Source organism: Meleagris gallopavo, chromosome 3 (assembly GCF_905368555.1).
Source record: "Meleagris gallopavo chromosome 3, MGAL_WU_HG_1.1, whole genome shotgun sequence".
Taxonomy (NCBI): Eukaryota; Metazoa; Chordata; class Aves; order Galliformes; family Phasianidae; genus Meleagris; species Meleagris gallopavo.
Window position 1 is genome coordinate 71,110,845 of NC_139406.1, and position 18,900 is coordinate 71,129,744.

The following is an 18,900-nucleotide window of genomic DNA, read 5'->3' on the forward strand; positions in this document are numbered from 1 at the left end:
CTGCTTTCCTGGGTGACCAATTTGAAATAGGCTTTAGGTAACAGAACACATTTTCAACTTACAGACCTCAATGCAACAGAACCAGGTCAGAATTTATGAGCTAAAGGTCCTGCTGGAGTACAAGGGCTCTTGAGTAGACAGGACATCAGCAGGAAACCGGGAGATTGAAGATATCAAGACCAATGGTTTGTGCTTAAGTATTTAAAACCAAGAAACATAAAAGCTGGGGGGGGTGAGTGGGGGAGAACATGTGACAGGATAAGCCTTGCTCTGTTATGTCAATTGCTTGTACATAGGATAAACTGCTCAGACTTAACTGGACCTACGTAGAGGAACGAAGACAAAAAGTAGCACAGTAATTCGGCTGTAATTGCGTGTAATCGAAAGGCTTACGAGTGATGAATTCAAAAATTGTTACAGGATGGAACGGGGAGGGCCACCTTCCCTCAGCCGACCCCCGCCATCCCGGGGCGGGGCGGGGGGCGGGCGGTCGTTGGTGTCCAAGGAAACCGAGCGCACGCCGAGCCCGCCTCCTTCCCGCCGGGCCGCCGCCGCCATGATGATGCTGGGCCGCGGGCTGGACGCCAGGTAACGGCGGGCGGGGCTGGGCTCGGGGCTGCGGGAGGGGAAAGGAGAGGTCCCGGTCCCCGTCCCCGTGGGTGGGCAGCTGAGGCCTGGTCGTGGGAGTAACCGCGCTCCGCTGGAGCTCTCTGCCCGCTTGGCCGGGCCTGGGTGAGGGCCCCGGTTCGGTCGCGGTGCCGGGGATGGGTCCGAGGGCCCGCCTCGCTGCTGCTCCCAGCCGCCTTGCGGAGTGCGCGCTGCTCTGGGCTTAGACTTACCTCGTAGTCGGGCGGTAAGTTTGCGGTTACCTCCAGGCGGTCTTGAAGAACGAAGAGTTAGGAGGGGAACAAAATAAATACAAACACAAAACTTATCGCGCCCTCGTTTAAGGAAACGATGTGTTTCGTGTCCCAAACCGTTAGCTGTGGGAGCACGGCGGCATTACAATTGCCAGAGGGGTGAGGAGCCGAGCCGAGGGCTGCCGCCGGGAATGGCACGCTTCTAAATGCCAGGCCTACAGTGAGGTGGGAAAGGAGAGGCGCCCTGCGGAGCTGCGCAGGGTGAAAGATTTGCTATGCAACTGGTTCTGTGCTCAAGCATGTCCTGCGGGGATAAAGTAACTGGGATTTATTTCTTATTTTTATCTATGGAAGCTCGAGATCTCTTTTGAAACATATTTTAGATAGCTTGCTATAAGCAGTCTGTTTTCTCCCCGTAGCAGCACTTTTTTTTTTTTTTCTGAAGAAAGGCATGCTTAGTCTGAAGTGACTGCATTGTTGCTCAGTCTTAAAGTATTAACTTATTTTTTTTCTCAATTTTCTGATTTGCCCTCTGTTGCTTGATTCCTCAACTCTTCACCTGTCTGTATGGATTGCAGAGTGCTGCAGGAAGCCATATAACCCTGTCTCGGTTGAGACCTGCGGGCGGATGTTAGCACTGTTATATCAGTAACAGTAATCCTGAACTTTGTTGTTAAACAGCAGTAGGAAGGCTTCTGAATTGACTTTTGTGATTTGGGTTTTCCCCTATCGGATCAGTAAGTACAAATCCCGCTTTATTTTGTTAGTCCTGAGAACGTGTTCCATTAGAACACTGTTAGAATGTTATGTTTTTAAGAGTAGGTCTGTGTTTAGCAGTGAAATGAGATATCCAAATCGCATATAAATTATTCACAGTATAATTACATGTTTTTTATGCTGTATGTGTTGTAAACATTTTTCTCCTTCTTCTTATTTTTCATTTTCTTTGGTATCTAGGGACAATCAAACTAGACAAATACAAGATGCTGTTTCAAATGTGGAAAAACATTTTGGCGAATTGTGCCAAATATTTGCTGGATATGTACGTAAAACTGCCAGACTACGAGACAAAGCAGATCTTCTAGTAAATGAAATATATGCATATGCAGCCACAGAGACACCAAACTTAAAAGTTGGACTGAAAAACTTTGCAGATGAATTTTCCAGACTTCAGGATTATCGCCAGGCAGAGGTACAAAATGAAAGCTGTACGTGTTGCGTTTGCCATCTGAACTTTGCAGTTACTTATCTGTGATTAAAAGGGGAAAAATATGCTCTGTAATCACAAGAGAAACATAGAAGAAACCACTTTTAAATATATTAGTGCCAGAACAAGAGAAGCTGCCAAATCACTCATAGTTTACTGTGCTAATAACTTTAGTGAAAACTGCCTGTAATTAATCCTGCTGAAGTCAGTGGAACTGTGCATATGAATGCTCACAGAATTTGAGATAGAGCAAGTCTGTTACTGGTCTCAGATTTTGGATTATGATTTAAGGTTAATGAAGTAGTGATTTTTTTGTTTGTTTGATTAGTTTTGTGACTTGAGTTGCATAGCAACATTTTCCCTTAGCTGAATTTGTGACTAGAAGCAGTTCAGAAGCGAATCTTTCACTGCCAGTCTGAGGTGCTGTTGGGGACTAGTTCAGATATCTGTAAGGCTGTAGTTCAGCACTTCCCATACGAACTTGGACAACAGGTATCAGTATGGTCACAGTTCTGCTAGGTGCATTAAGACTTGTTTGTGCCACCGGTAAATCTTTAGGTGCAGAACTGTTACAGTTAAATGGTAATTTATGATCCAGATTTTGAAATGCTGAGATCTGAAAGAATTAATTTACATTTACTCGATCAAAACAAATTTTGGTGTGCATATCTATTCTTTCAGGATGGCATATAAATAGGAATTTTGTAGTTCTGTATCTTTCATGGTGTACGTAGAACTGGGTTTTTAAGAAGTAATGAGAAATCCAAGGATGTGGATAGTGCAATGGGGTTGATTGGTTTGTTTGTTTATTTTATAAGCTTTAACTTTGTTTCTGCACACTATGCATGCAGATGATTTTAGTGGCCTCATGTTATCTTTTGTAGGTTGACAGGCTTGAAGCCAAAGTTGTTGAACCTCTGAAAAGTTATGGGACTATCGTGAAACTGAAAAGGGTAAGTCAGATGTGTTTTCTCTCACAAAATATGCTGTGTTCTGGCCACTCCATTGAAAATTTCTACTTTGTGATGGAGGAGTGTTGTGGTGTGTGTGTATGTGTGTGTGTGTTGCACTAACCAGTGAGAATGCGTCTGAATTGAAGCCATTTACATGATGGAGAAAAAAATGTTTGTGAGGTCAAGGATATTCCAGATCTTGGGTCCCACACAAATGCTATAAAAAAAGAATAGTGGATAGTGAGAGGCTTCCTGAATAGTGCAAATTCAGTTGGAAGATGTTTTATTTAAAATAATGCCATTCTTGAGTTATTATTCAGACTTCCAAAAGGTGAACTGCATCTATTGCTTTTGTCTCTTAGTCATATATACGCTGGATTTAAAGCTTCTCTAACTCAGAATTGCATTCTACTTTGCTGCCTATTACATAGAAAACCTTTTCTGAAACTGATCAATAGGTAGCAGTGTGAATCTATCTCCATCCTATGATTTCATCAGGATGGCTATGAAGATACACAGATAAGTGAGATCTCTTCATTCCCTATATTCTGGAAAGTGTGTGTGTGTGTTCAAAATATGCCCAAAAATAGCTGTGAATTTCTTTCCCCCAGGTGGGATAGCTGGCTTCCCCTGAACAATGGAATTTCAGTGTGCAGATACTGACTTAGAGATGAAAGCAAATTCTTTGTAATACTTGTACATGCGTGTACTACATAGAGGTTACCTTCAGCCTGTAAACAAATCTGTAATTAATGTGTATATCTTTATCATAGTCTATGTAAATAGAAAAGTCAACTGGTGAATACTACTACATGGTGCCTTACATACAAAAATTTTAAAGTGTTTTCATAATGGTTAATTTGAGCACAATGTGGCATTGCATCTCAGACTGTGGTATTTTTTCATGCCTTTTTGTTCTTGTGTCACGTTCATATGGTAAAGAATCAAGCACAGTGTTTGCCATACTGTGTAGCTATCTCTTGGCATTATGAAGGTATATCCTGCACTCAAGTGGCCTTTGAAAAGGCAATAGACTATGGGGTCTGGATCTTAGAGTTCAATAGCTAAATAGTCACAGTGAAGCACAGTTGGTGAGACCTAGAACTTGAATGAGTATTGTATATGTTGTAAATACTGAAGGTAAGAGACTAGTTCCTTTGCATTGCTGTTACCACAGACATGAGGAGGCATGCAGAACACTGCAGTGCTTGGGAAGCATTAAAATACTGCCTTGAGGCGTCCTGCATTGTCACTGACAGCCAGTACTTGCTGGGTATGGAACCAGCTAAAGCCAGGTCATGCCTTGGCACAACCAACAGCATTTCCTGTCATTTTTGCCACTCAATGCTATAAAGCATTACATAATGTTTATCTTTGCTACAGAGGGGAGTCCAGGAGCATGCTGAGCTGGCATGCAGCAAGATACCTTTGAAGTAAGAAAGATGTTACTAAAAATGTAGCTATCAATTTATTTTTTTTCCTGCTAATTTTTAAAGACTTTGGTTGAAACTTCACCTGGCTGGTCTTTTATCATATTCAAACAGTGAGATGTTTTCTAATGGTAAATTGAAGTTTGTCACTCATGTAAAACTAATACAGGGTGCTAGCTATAGGACCACTTCACCTTCACTGGTTAAATAAACCTGGCATAATGTATCATCATATCACCCTTTTTTAAAAGGGTTTGTTTTGTTTTTTTATTGAATCTGTTCAAAGGTATACACAAACTACTTTTGTGCCATATCTAAAAATAACTTATTTCTTAGGATAATAAATGCTTTAAAGAGACTGAGGTCAATCAGAGTACATTCATCTTTTAACTGCTAATGCAGTAAAATTGTTTGAATGAGGTGTTTACGCTTTTACTATCTTGAGTAGTCGTTTGGGGCAGAGTTTGGCAGCCACAATGGAAGCTAGTTTAGTAGTCTTGGCCTGTAATGCAGCTTCAGTTTAGGATTTGTTTCTGTTTCACTGTTCTACACATCAGTCTTCATTTTCTTTTTGGCAACTCTCTTCCTGGTTCCTTTTCTCTGTATAAAACAGGACATCATAAAATCAAGGTGATCCACCTATAGAAGAAAGAACTGGTTTGCTTTAATAACTTCACAGTGACTAAAGCAGGTGACAGTACAGTGATGGGGATCTGCCAGCTCTCTGGTGGCTGTAGCTGTACTTCTGTATGGTTTGAAATGAGATGGCTGAACAGTTTTAATGTTTCTTAAATTCGTAGCTTAATCCAGAGGAACTATGAACAATTTAATATTCTGTATGTCTCCTTTATCTCACTGGTGATTACATTCCATCCCATTTCCTACTGGATGCAATTAAAGCATGTTCTCCAAAAACACATCCAGTCTGGGTCTGCAGACACTGGAGGAGCATGTATGACTGTCTGTAATATTTAATGAATGGTTGTTGAGATTTGTGGTGTTATGCTTTAAATGAAAGATTTTTCCAACTCTTTGGTGCCTGTTTTATGTTCCACTGAGATTAAAGAGCTCTATGGTACTTTATTTTTTTCTGGATGAAGGTATTTAGATGCTAATAAAAACCAATTTTTCATTGGTAAGCTAATATTTAGACTCCTAATTCTTTCACCATGCTAACATTATCCCCCTCTTTTGAATATTTATATGGTTGTTCTCCCTCTTCAGTTTTCAAACATCTCAGGTAAATATGTATGTACCTACATACATGTACATCCAAAATGTCAATATGTCACTACCACAGCATCACCAAATCTTTGTCAGTCTCTGCTAGCACAAAAAAAAAAGAAAAAAGTTTGGCTATTCTTGCCACTGGGAACAGAAGTGGAGAAAGGAACAGTACAGTCAGCCCCTTTTACACGTTTCCAAAGCCATTGTGTGCTAGAAAAAAAACCCTGAATTTGATAATGGTAAGTAATGTTTTTCCTCCCATTCTGAAGAGCACTTAGGATGAAGGTCAGAGCCCTTTGAGCCAAGTGTTAATTTCAACTGAGTGGTTCAAATGGGCCTTAACAGTCGCTGCTGGAAAAAGTGCCCAGTCCTGTTACATAATAATACCAGACATTCAGCTGTTATTGTTAGATACAAAATGGCCATGCTCTATGGCAAAAATAAGTATCCTTATGCCTCTTCTTTTTTTGTACTTATAATTTAAAATGTAAAGCATCAAAAAAGCTCTTTTTTATTATTGTTTTTGTTTTTGTTTTTTTTTTTTTGCAGCTGCTTGATTTTCATAAAGGAGAAAGCCCTTTCCAGCTGTCTTTCAGATGGCATTAATTTGCTGTGACTTCCTTTTGCAAGAACAGAAGCAAAGTTAGTTTTGATAGTCTAAAGGAGTGGTTGTTTTTATTATGACAAACCAGCTCTGTCTGTGTTCTCTGAAGACGATGCAAAATGACAGTCATATACATGAAGACATATAAATCGCAATAAGGATAGAAAGTAGGAGGAAACTGCATATTATGATGCTGACTCAGTTAAAGGCTTATTACTGAAGAAACACAGTACTTCATCAGTCTTTACTGTATCATGGAGGTGGAATTATACTGGGGAGAGGGGGGATGGACTTCATAGAAGGGCAAGTAGCAACAGGACAAGGGGAAATGGCTTTAAATTAGCAGAGGGTAGATTCAGACTAGATATTAGGAAGAAATTCTTTACTGTGAGGGTGGTGAGACACTGGAGCGGTTGCCCAGAGAGGCTGTGGATGCCCGCTCCCTGGAAGCATTCAAGGCCAGGCTGGATGGGGCTGTGAGCAACCTGGTCTACAGGGAGGTGTCCCTGCATATAGCAGGGGGTTGGAAGTACATGATCTTAAAGGTCCCTTCCAACCCAAACTATTCTATGACTTTATGATTCTATTATCAACAAGTTTCATCTTTTCCAGCTACATCACTACTAGGACGTACTCTATTCCAAATGTAACTAAGCACTTTACTGCATATATGAATATACAGTTAGTTTACCATTTCAGCCACGGATTTTCTATGTCATCTAAAGCTCTTTGTAGCAGTTTTCTTCATAACTTGTATTTTGTACCTACTGCTGCCTGGTGTTTTTGGTTGTTGTTTGGTTGCTTTTGTTTGTTGTCTTTCTTACTGATTTCTTAGATGTTGCTTTTTAGTTCTGGATTCCAACTTGACTCCATTGCTCAAACAGAATGGACTCGTCTTCTTACTTGGAGGATCTCAGCTTTTGACCGTCTACTGTACTTTCTCCGAAATGTCATAAGTTCCTTTACTTTTTAAATTGTAGTGTGCATTACGGAGAGTTGTGCAAGGTGCTAAGCTCGTTTGTTCCCCATCGCCTTCTTTTTCAGGGCAACATTTAACAGGAGATAAGCTCAGTAAAACACAGTTTAGTTTAAACCAGAAGTTTTGTTAATGTTTTCCAGGGAATCCTCTTATAACAAAACATATATTTCACATTTTCCTAAATCTTTTTCAACATGTTTAAAACATTTTTATTTCTAGGATGATCTCAAAGCAACTTTAACAGCAAAGAATCGAGAAGCCAAGCAATTATCTCAGCTGGAAAAGACACGTCAGCGGAATCCATCAGATCGACACATTATTGTATCCTGTATTTCTAATGACTATAAGATCTTATTTTTTAATTTTCCGATAATTAAAGTATTTAGAAGGTATTTAGAAAGTAATAGAATGCTTTTTAGAAAGACTATTTGGGATATTGATTTTTAGAGAGCCTATGTTGACTTTGAGTCTAAATAACTTTTCTTAAACTTGGTAATAATAAGTTATAGTATATAAGAGTTGCTTTGTTATCAGATCTCTTTTTAATTTAAAAAAAAAAATAACTGAGGCAGATGATGCATTTATGCAGGAGAGGTAAGCACAGATTACATCTGAAATACTGATGGGCTTTGAAAATAAGTAGACACCTTTTTTACCTCTGTGCAGTTTTTGCTTTCTTTTATTTCCCATAATTTTGGTAGTTCTGCTTCCTTGTAGCTAGGCAGGATATGAATGTTCTCTAGCTATGAGATGATGTGTGATCAGAAAAGTTGCAATTCTGCTAATTGTGGTCAAGTCAGACCACTCTTCCTCTCAAGAGACCAATGACCCTTCCCAGTATATTCCAGGGAAAAATGGAGCCTCTAACTGAATTTCTATTAAAATTTTATAGTAGTTTCAAATTCTGAAACAATGAGAATCTAGAAAATGACAGAATAAAGGTCTTAAAGGTGATCCTAGTTTGGTTTCTATGCACCTCTGTTATGATACAGCATTTAAGTTCATTTCCATATCCTGTTTTTCTTGGAGTTGTAATCAGGGCTGCAGTAACAGTAACAGTGGTAACCTTTGTAGGATTTCATCTACTTATTTCAGAAATTAGGATCTTTGTAGCAAGTGGGGCATGGTACTGCAGAAGGAGAAAAAATGATTGTGATGGTCAAATGCCACCCAGGACAACCACGTTCTGTTTTTCTCTGTGCCAAAGAATTTCTGTTTATTTCTAATGAAATCAACTAAACTAAGTGATGACTAATCAGATTCCTCGTGTGACACGTGGGTATCAGCAGTAGGACTGGAACTTGAGCTGTGATTTAGAGTTCTCTTCCAGTAAGATTAATATAGTAAATATTAACAGTAAAACATTATCCCTGTTGCTTTTTTCTTGTCTCTTGTTCTAATTCCTATTTAATTTCATATATAGATTGCTGGCAACTAACTTTTCTTCTTCTCTCTTTGCATTCCCAAGTGCCCTTGCATGGCCTAGCTTCTTGTAACACCTGTGTTTTTGTACTTAAGATTTTGCCTGAAAGCTTAAGTCTATTTTCGCATATGCCCAAAGGCGTATGCATACCGAACACTATGCATTTGCATTTAAAGTGATCAGCACAAAATTTCTAAGAACTACTGGGAGTAGGAAAACATTGTTCAACTTGGTGAGGCTTCCGTGCACCAGGAAGAGACTCGGTGCTGTAAATTCTCTTTGCCTTGAGACAGAAAAGAACACTGCAGTTGAGTAAGTTTTGTGGCAGTCCTATGACAAATTCTGGTGAGAGGTGGGTACAGTGCATTTGAATGAGTGCAGACTGAAAAGAGCTTGTTTCCTTTTGCATGTTGTGTCTTGTCTCAGTCTATTGATGCCCTGCACAGTTTCTGTTGTCTAGTCTGTCTTTTATGGTGCTTCAGTCAGCTTCTCTGCCACACTGCCCAGGACCAGTTAACAGTATTCAGAGCACTTGTTAGGAGAGCTTGGCTCCAATCCCTCACCCTCTTGCCAAAGAAAGAACATCTGTTTCATTTCAGTTGGGCTGGAATATATTCAGTTACTTTTGAGGATGCGTGCAGGCCAGCTTTTAGATCTGTGAGGTTTCACCATATTCACTGATGATAGCACAGCTGTTAGGCTCCAGCAGTGGTTCTGTTCTTCATGCACAACTGTCATATTTCAGCAGCTAATAACTCTGACCACAGATAGCAAAGGAATTGTACTTGCTCCAGATTTTAAGTCCATCTTAGAAACCATGGGAGTAGCTCAGCTTAGCAAAGAAAACCTTGCCAAATTTCTTTCTGTATAAAAATGCATCTTTAAAATCAAAACTTTTCCTGAAATGGTCTACATAGGTTGTCTGAATTAATTTAAAAAACAAAAAGTAAATAACCTTCAGTCCAAGACAAACACCTGTCCTGAAATACTTCAGCCTTGATGTCTGAATTCTGTAACAAATTGTAAGAAAGCTTTAACAAACTGTAAGTAAAGTCTTGCAACAGGAAGCTTCAGACAATACCTCCTGCCAAGTAGAGAGAAGTTGTCAAATATCTGAGGTAAATGTTTCACAACATATAACATGTGGAACTGGAAACAGCTACTTCTATGGCTATTGATTACTTTGCTATTTGCTTCCTTTACTATTACTTCCAGTCACAGGTGAGTGTTTCAGAAAAGAAAATATCCAACTGCTATTATGGAAACTGTGCGGGTGCCTCAAGTTTGAACATTTCTCTTTACAACAAAGGAAATTCCCAAAGCTTCTGCACGTATCTGGCCAGTCTATTTAAGATGACTCAAGAAGATACATTTAATCATCATAGATATAACATATTGTATATTCATGTGTAATGGCTGCTTAGGCATAACAGCTGGCTTTGACAAAGGATGGCACTGTAGTATCTCAGAAAGCACAAGATGCATTTTCTTACTCAGTTTTTCTCCTGTGATCAAGAAGATCAAGAAAGGGAAATGAGCCTATGACGTAATGTCATACTATCCTGGGCTACGTAAAGGAAGTGTGGGGCCTGAAGATCATGGGAGGTGATTGCTCACATGGGACCCTACCTGAAGGTTTCCCACGGAGAGACCTTACAGTGGCCTTACAGTACCTGAAGTGGGGCCTACAAGAAAGATGGGTAGGGAATCTTTGTCAGGGAGTGTAGTGCTAACACAAGGGATAGCACACTTAAACTACAAGAGAGTAGATTTAGATGAGACAGGAAGAAATCATTTATTTACTCGGAGAGTGATGGGGCACAAGCACGGCCCAGAGAAGCTGTGGGTGCCGCATCCCTGAAGGCATTCAAGGCCATTTTGGGTGGGGCCATGAGCAGCCTGGTCTGGTAGGGGGCAGCCCTGACCTTGATGGGGAGAGGTGTAACTGGGTGGTCTCTAAAGTCCCTTTCAACTCAAACTATGATCATCACTAATTTTATATACACTAATGTCAGAATTATATCTGTGCAGACTTAAAACCATTTTGGTATTGAGATTGTCAGAAGTTGATAAGCTGGTAGGATAAGGTTAGTAGATTTTAAAAGCAACAGAACATGCCTTATGTATATTTTCAATAGATAAGTAACAGTAAAAACTGGATCATAGAAATTGGGCTTGTGATGTCTATTTCCATGCCTTAGCACTCACATTTAAGGACAAAAAAAAAAGTTCCTAAGGTACAGTTTGGAGAGATGTGAAGAATTCTACGTCTTGGTAAGACACAACTGCTTGCTTCATATACCATTTCCAAATGCCAAGACAGAACAGATTCCTGATGATACTCACTGACCTAGTCTTTAAGTAAGGACTTGACCAATCTGTGATATTTGACCAGTAATTTATGGAAAATAAAGCAATTTTTAACCCAAATGTTGCAGCTTAAGTGCAAGCTCCTAGAACTTCACATCTTCTTTATTGTAATAGTACACAGTTCTCAGACTTTGGATTACTTAACCAGCTTCAATAATGTTAAAGCGGTACTGTGCACATAATACAGTTATATCTAATTAAAATACTACAAAAAGCATTTAGGATACGTAATAAGAAAAGCTGTTTATGCGTTAGGACTTGGTTTATGCAACCTTCTCGCCAGTGCCCTGTTTAAGGTACTTTTATAAAATAATTATATCAAACGTATTATAAAATAGATAAAATGCTTTTGGATCTAAAAATGGTAACAGATGATGTTGTCTGCTCATCCACCGCTCTGGCTTGTGCATTTCTACCTTCTCCATTATTAGCAGCTCTACTAGCAGATAAGTATTAAGGAAAAGGGCCAGGACAGTGAGACTTCCCTGACTGCCTTTTACTTTTCATGTTTTGGATCAAAATCCCAACAGTATAAGAGATATCTTTATTGAAGCTACAAACCCAGTAATCCAGAAGTGTAGTATTTTGAAAATCAGTACTTAAAGTTTTCATAGCAATTATAACAAATAAATTTGTATCAAATACAGGACTAATTTCACCTTTGTGTTACTTCACCAGGCTGAAAGTGAATTGCAAAGAGCTTCACTGGATGCAACACGAACAACCCGGCAATTAGAGGAAACCATTGATAATTTTGAGAAGCAGAAAATAAAGGACATAAAAGTACGTGTGTTCCCATACCTGTAACACCACACTTTTCCTTGAATAACATTTACTGTAGTTACTCTTCAGCAAGATTTATACCTGCATAAATACAAAACTTAGGATACTGAGTATTTCATAATCTAAACACCATGAGCTTTGTAATTTGAAAATTTATTTATTCATGCTAGAATTTGTGTAGGCTACTGTAGTGCAGAAAGCACCAAAGACTTAGTGACTGCAAATAATCAAAGGTTTCATTTCTCTATTAATCTCAGACATGAAGTAGCATAAGTCCCAAAAACCACAGTAATTGAAAAGCATTTAAATTGTGTGATATAATAACAAAAATGAGATAGTTTTTATTAAGATTAAATAGGAAAGAATGATTGGTAGGGACAGGGTTGGGGAGGGGAAAAGAAACAAAACAGTGATGTTTATTAGATATATGAAAAAAACTGTGTTGAGTTCTGTACGTATCACCCGTTGAGAGTTTATGTATATATATATTACAATATATATATATTACAAAAACACATAATTATCTGTAAGTTATAGATGTGTGTAAAGTTTACCATTGATTTGTTGAGTTAAAAAAGATTCCTATCAATGAATAAATAAGTCAGTGAACAGTTGTGACTGGATTGTGAAGAAAATCATCTGAGCTTTTAGCGTGACGTTTTATTTACTCCTTATAACTCTTATCTTCAGTGTTGGAGTGCTTCCTCAGAATTTAGTATGAAATGATGACTGATTAGATGACAGCCCAGGTAGTATTTACATGTAATTTCTGAAAATCAGGTATGACCACCTGTTACAGGAATGAAGTAGGTACTGTACAGTTATTTATCTCATACAGATACCGAGTACAGAATTCAGTAGTTTCTGGCACTTCAAATAGAAATATTTGCATTAAGACAACTTTATTTTCATTTCCTTTTAGAACATATTTTCTGAATTTATAACTATTGAAATGTTATTCCATGGGAAAGCTTTAGAGATTTATACTGCTGCCTACCAAAATATCCAAAATATTGATGAAAACGAAGATTTAGAGGTAAGAGTGATTAAAGTTTGCTTTTCAATTTACTCGCTACAGAAAGACAGCTCTCACACTTCAGCAGTATTGAGGTCTCATGCACAAAATGCAATGTTATTTTTCTGGTTCCCAGAACTTCTCATTTACACTTTTTTGCATTTCTCCAATGAGCATGTAGGTTTATAAGCTCAGAGAGTTTAGAAGCAGACAAGAACCACCCGGATCATCTAATGTTTCCCACAAAATACAGATGAGAGACTTTTCCAAAATTAATTGTTATTCTATGCTCAGCTAGTCAAAGTTTTTAAAGAACACCTCTGCAGTGAATTTTACAGAATAGATACACAGCAAGAGAATGTTGTGTTATATTGATAATTTAAAGACTATTCCATTAAAAATCTCTGCTTTCTGTTCTGAGTCCTGTTATTTTTTTTATCTTTCAGTTGCTTTATATGAGGCTGTATGCCTTGGCAATTCTGTGCTGTTCTAGTTTCAGAATTAAAATGGTATATAACACCGCTTAAATAACCTTTAAGTCAGTATTTTACCTTTCACAACCAAATTTCTAATCTTGTTTTGGAGTTCTTGTTAATTTGATAGCATATACTTCCCATGAAAATCCTGACTTACCATAATTCTTACGTCTTCTTTCATCTTACTAATAAAGTTTTGCACAATTTTTTCTATTATTTTTTGTATCAAGCTTAGTTCTGTCATGTACTCTTTTTGGCTAGTGGAAAGAACTATTAAGTATAACGGATACTGTGTTCTCCCCTGTTCTCTAAGAGTTTTCTAGAATTATTCTTGCATTGCACACTGTTTGAATGTTTCAGCTGGAAAGCCTGAGAGGAGCTGCTGGCGTTGCTGGGTTTCTGGGATAGGTTAGCCTGAAACTGGCCATGTGCTGATGGGAAACCATTACAGTTTCCTTTGTAAATTCCTTCAGATATTCGACAAATGGCTACTTTGACCACATAAATGAGCATAAGTTTCAAGTTGAGTAGGGTTGTTACTTCAGCTGAAAGCGATTACTCCAAACAGCAGTCAATATATCTATCTAAAGCAGAGTTAATTGTCCAATGCTGCATTTTTATTAGCATCAGGTTTGGTGGCAGTTAACTTGCAAGCTGTGTCCTGGCATCAGCGTAACAGCTTTCTTCATCTGAACAGGTTTTTCGGAGTTCACTTTATCCACCAGACTATCAGTCTCGCTTAGACATAGTTCGTGCAATTTCAAAGTCCCCCCTGCAAAGAACTGGCTCCTTAAAATCTTCACTGAAGACGGTACAGGTAAGAAAATTTAAATGTCAGATCACTGTATAAAGAGAATGTCTTAAGGAAAACCTTAGCTAATGTAAATGTACATTAATCCACTACCTTTAGTCAGTTTAGGAAAGTCAAAAAGTTTGGGCATGAAGATCATATTAACTTTTAAATAATGCAGCTTCAAATTTTTTTTTTTTTTTTTTTTTGAGGAAAAAATACAAAGTCAGCTTTTTAAGCAATGTTATTTATTTTTAAAACTGCAGTTTCCAATTATACCATTTCTTTTATCAACAAACTGTGGCATCTTGCAGTGCAAAGACATAGGGGCTTCTTGGAAACAGAAGCGATGTTCTTTAAAACATCTTCACTTGTGTATTTCTAGTCAGTTTCCAGAGCCCAGTGTGGATTCTCTGCCACATCCTGATTCAGACTAGTGATACCTCCTAACAGCAAAGCAAAACTATGACCAATACTCCAAAACTTCACAGCAGATGAAGTAAAGGAAGATGGTAAAAATTAGTGAAAAAACTGAACCAAGCGTCACTGCTTCTGAACTGCTACCTTGCAAAAATCTTTTACTGTTGTTTGCAACACTGAACTTGCAGTTATCATCACTAAATGACTAATTTTTTTTATTGCTAAACTGATCTTAGTAGTATTTCAGTTACAGAGATGGCCAAATGTAAAATGTATGCATCCCACCTCTCCTCTTTAGACAGCCATGCATTGGTAGTGTAACACTTGAACCTGAAATTTGCTTGTTTAAAGAGGAAGGGCAGCCTATTTAAAGTCAAAGTTGGCCATCATGCCCTGGAACACAGCTTGCTGTCATTGTTTCAGATGGCACAACTCCCACTTTCATCAACAAAGTGACTCAACTGTAATGAGCCTTTAAGTTTTGAGAGCAGAGAAGGGGTAATGCAGAGTATGGAATGAAGAAAACCTTCCAGTGTTACACTGTCATTGCATAACAGTGAAATGGCATTATTTAACCATTCATTTTTGAAGACCAGAGAAAGCCATGAAAAATCCATTGCTACGATCCTTGAGAATTCCCTGCAGTGCCATAAAACTTTATCAACGTTATGGAAGTATTTGTAACTTCAGGTGAAACAGCTGTATGTTTGAACTGTATTGAGAAAAACAGAAATCTGAATATATACGTAGTCAGAGATGGCACAAACTCTCTTTTGACTAACATGCAAGTTTACCTTTTCTCCCCAACCTTTCCTTTGGTTATGTATTTTAGCGTTTAATGTACTATTATTCTTATATCTGAGTGGAATGGGAAGTCACCTAGACTTAAAGGGGAAAATAATGCCATTTCACTGTTATGCAATGTACCCACAAAAGATCATACAGCTGGGGAAAAAAAAAAGTGGAATACGTTACTTAACACAGTCACTAGAGAGCAGTAAAGAGACGCAGACATCCCGTTCAGTACCCTCCAACTACGCTGCTCTTTTTGATTCTGCAAATACTGTGTTTGCATCAGCTCCCTGAATTGCACTAGGGGCTACAGTCTCTTAAAACCACCAGACATCTCGCTAGCAAATCATGCTGCTTTCAGAAAAACCTTCAGGTGGCTGGCATGATCTTTCTGTAGATCTTCCTCTCCTAAAGTTTTCCCAACTGTTTGATTTCACGCGTCATAGTAATCTTTTACTGACCACAAGTTTGGAATTTTTGATTTAAAGCAATATAAATAATACTAGTTTGCAAAACAACACAGACTAATGCTGTAGGGAGGGGAAAAAAAAAGTCACTGCACATCAGATGGGATGAACTGTGCCTATACAGTATTTGTTTTTCAGAGGATTTAGCTCATAGCATCCTAGAATTAATTTCTAGTTCTGCAACTGGTTTTCTGTGGTTATTTCTACATTGAAAATCAGAAGTGATCCTTAAGCATATAGCTAGATGTGACAGCCATTCTATGGGCCGCAAAATATTTTAACCATTGTTATAAGTGTACACAGCAAGGTGTTTAATGCTGTATGTGGCTAGCAAGGAGAAAAAGCCAGAATTAGTGGAAGTGGAAAGCAGCTTTTATTCAGAAACATGATTTGAGCTCTATTCTTTCTATAGCATCTGAATTTCCTAAGACTTAATTTTCCAATTTTTTTTTAACCTATTGAAGCGAAGCTACCTTAAGAGGCTCAATATGCAGCACTCCTTTATCTCCGATTACAAATTAGCATTGTTGTCTTTCTTCTTTCACAGAATGAAAGATTGCTATTCTAGGCATTTAGACTCCACGCAGTTCTAACTAAGGATTAACTCAATTTTCCTGTTACATTCAGAAACTTGTAACTAAGTATTTGTGTAAACCTAGATGATGTATTTTGTGAGCGTTAACACAACTGAGGATTCTTCTGCTTTCATTAGTTTGATAGTTTACTTTATGCGCGCACAAAAATACATACACAGCTGTACAAACTGAAATTTCAAAAGTCAGAATTTAATAACCAGCTTTTAAAATAGGATGTTGGGAAAAAAAAGTTTTGTCTTCAGTACTGAAGTTTGTAAGTTTGTATATACAAGTGCATGTGAGAAAACTAAGGAAACATTAGGGCAGCAGCTTCCCTCAGAGTACTGCTGAAACTAAAATCATATTTCAAAAACATTCAGATGACACAAACAGGTAGAGAGCTGTCTTTGTTGAGTTTAATGTTTGTTTCCCCCTCCCTTCAAAGAAAGGAACACCTGCATTCTACCTTAAATTTCAAATACTTCATATTTTGTGCAGAATCTATCTTTAACAGGAATTAAATTAAGCTCTCATTAGAAAAGAATTATTGATGGCAGAAACTTAAATCATTCCGATGGACAAGTACTGGGAAAAATGTTCATATGTGAATCAAGACTTCTAGTTAGAAACATCATAGAGCAGCACAGTTCTGAGTTTCTCAGCTGACTGAAAAGGTTTGATGTCTTCAAGATAAGATTATGCTCTAACAGTCACCTTCAGCCTGCTATCTACGCAGCCAGCCTAGCAAAGAACTGACTTAAAAATCAGCAGCATTTAATATTAATTCAATCAATCAATAGTTTTCCTTATCATATAAGTAGCTCTCAAGACTATGGGAATGTTAAGCTTTTAAGATTCATATGCTGTTTTTCTATTTTGTGCCTTATCTTTCTGTTGGCATTGTGCATTTTGCTGGAAGTTGCAGGATTAAGGGATAAACGCCACCATCAATAAAACCACCATACGAGTACTTTCAGTGCCAACAGAGAAGCTTTTGATCTATGATTAAAAACATACTTACGTTGCATTTTCATTTTAGATTTCTAGCAGTACTACAAGGAAAAATGAAGAGGAAGAAGAAGAGGAGGAAGATGAAGAAGAGGAGGAAGAAATATAGATGCTAAGAACAAATAGACATAACTAAACTGTTATGTCTGAGTGTCTTAATTGACTGGCAAACAGAAAAGACATCTTTTTACATAAAGGTATTTATGTATTAATCAAGAACTTCACTGTGGTTGTATTTTTAAAATTTCCAACAGGAGTGAGAGTTAGTACTAATGGTAAAATGTACAGACAACAAATGATGTTTCAAAGAATGGAATGTTAACTTAGTGAAAGTGGGCAGTTACAGTAGCTAGAAAATGAAAAATTTAAATATAATACTGTATTAAATAGGCTCAGATGTTCTAATAGTGTAGTCATTCATTTAAGCGGAGATAGAATCATAGAATGGTTTGGGTTGGAAGGGACCATTAAGATCACGTAGCTCAAACCCCCTGCTATAGGCAGGGACACCTCCCTCTAGACCAGGTTGCTCACAGCTCCATCCAGCCTGGCCTTGGATGCTTCCAGGGAAGGGACATCCACAGCCTCTCTGGGCAACCTGTTCCAGTGTCTCACCAGTCTCACAGTAAAGAATTTCTTCCCGATATCTTGTCTGAATCTACCCTCTTCCAGTTTAAAACCATTTCCTTTCGTCCTGTTGCTACTTGTCCTTATAAAAAGACACTCCAGCTTTGTAGCCCCCCTTCAGGTACTAGAACACAATGTTCAAAAAGTGCACTCAGCTGACAATTTTCTCATTCCTGAGACTTGACTAAGATAACTTCTGATTCCTTTCCACATACAGAATGAAGCATTCATGATTAAAGATCTAGCCCAGTATCTTCTTCCAATACTGCATTGCTTGTATTTAAAAGTGCCTTCATACTGAATCTAAGTTGATATTTTATATAGTTGACATTTATTATGTTAATTGAGATTCCCTATATATAGTTCAAATTCCATGTGTTTAACTGGTTAAGTTACCATTTCCATCAAACATGTAAGAAATTGCACACTATGAGTGTAATTTTCAGCTTTACTATTTGCTAAATGTATAAACAGATCTTCATAAATTCTATGAAAAATGAAGATTTTTTTAAAAGTTTTTAAGATGTTTAGCATGTGTATAAATAAGAATTTAAACCTGTAACTGGGAAAAGTTTCAAGTTAATAAACAAATACTCCCTCAGTTAAGGAAATAAACCATTAATATTGATGCTATCCTTTTTCACTGACATCAAGTGTGCAACTCACACCTGCTAGAACAAGTATGTAAGTTTTGCCAAAAACTACTGTGATAAAAATCTGAGTGAAAACGTTGCTATATGGGGTTCTGGTTAAAAACCCAGCCAATAGTTTTACAGCACAGTGGCACAGTATCATCATTTAACTATTGCTGACAGGAGTGCTAATGAACAGCAGCTAAGTACCAAGGTAACTGATGTCTCCGTTTCAACAGATAGGTACTTAGGTATATATTTG

General features: G+C 37.9%; 1 protein-coding gene across 1 annotated transcript; it reads left to right on the top strand.

Annotated features, from left to right (window-relative positions):
- The first annotated feature begins 406 nt into the window (after window positions 1–406).
- CIBAR1 (CBY1 interacting BAR domain containing 1) lies at window positions 407–18,621 on the top strand. Its single transcript, XM_010709128.4, has 8 exons — window positions 407–588; window positions 1,818–2,052; window positions 2,952–3,020; window positions 7,480–7,581; window positions 11,732–11,836; window positions 12,759–12,872; window positions 14,025–14,144; window positions 17,411–18,621. Exons 1-8 carry the CDS (start codon window positions 422–424, stop codon window positions 17,486–17,488), a joined length of 990 nt encoding a protein of 329 aa, XP_010707430.2. The 5' UTR covers window positions 407–421; the 3' UTR covers window positions 17,489–18,621.
- Window positions 18,622–18,900: the final 279 nt, after the last annotated feature.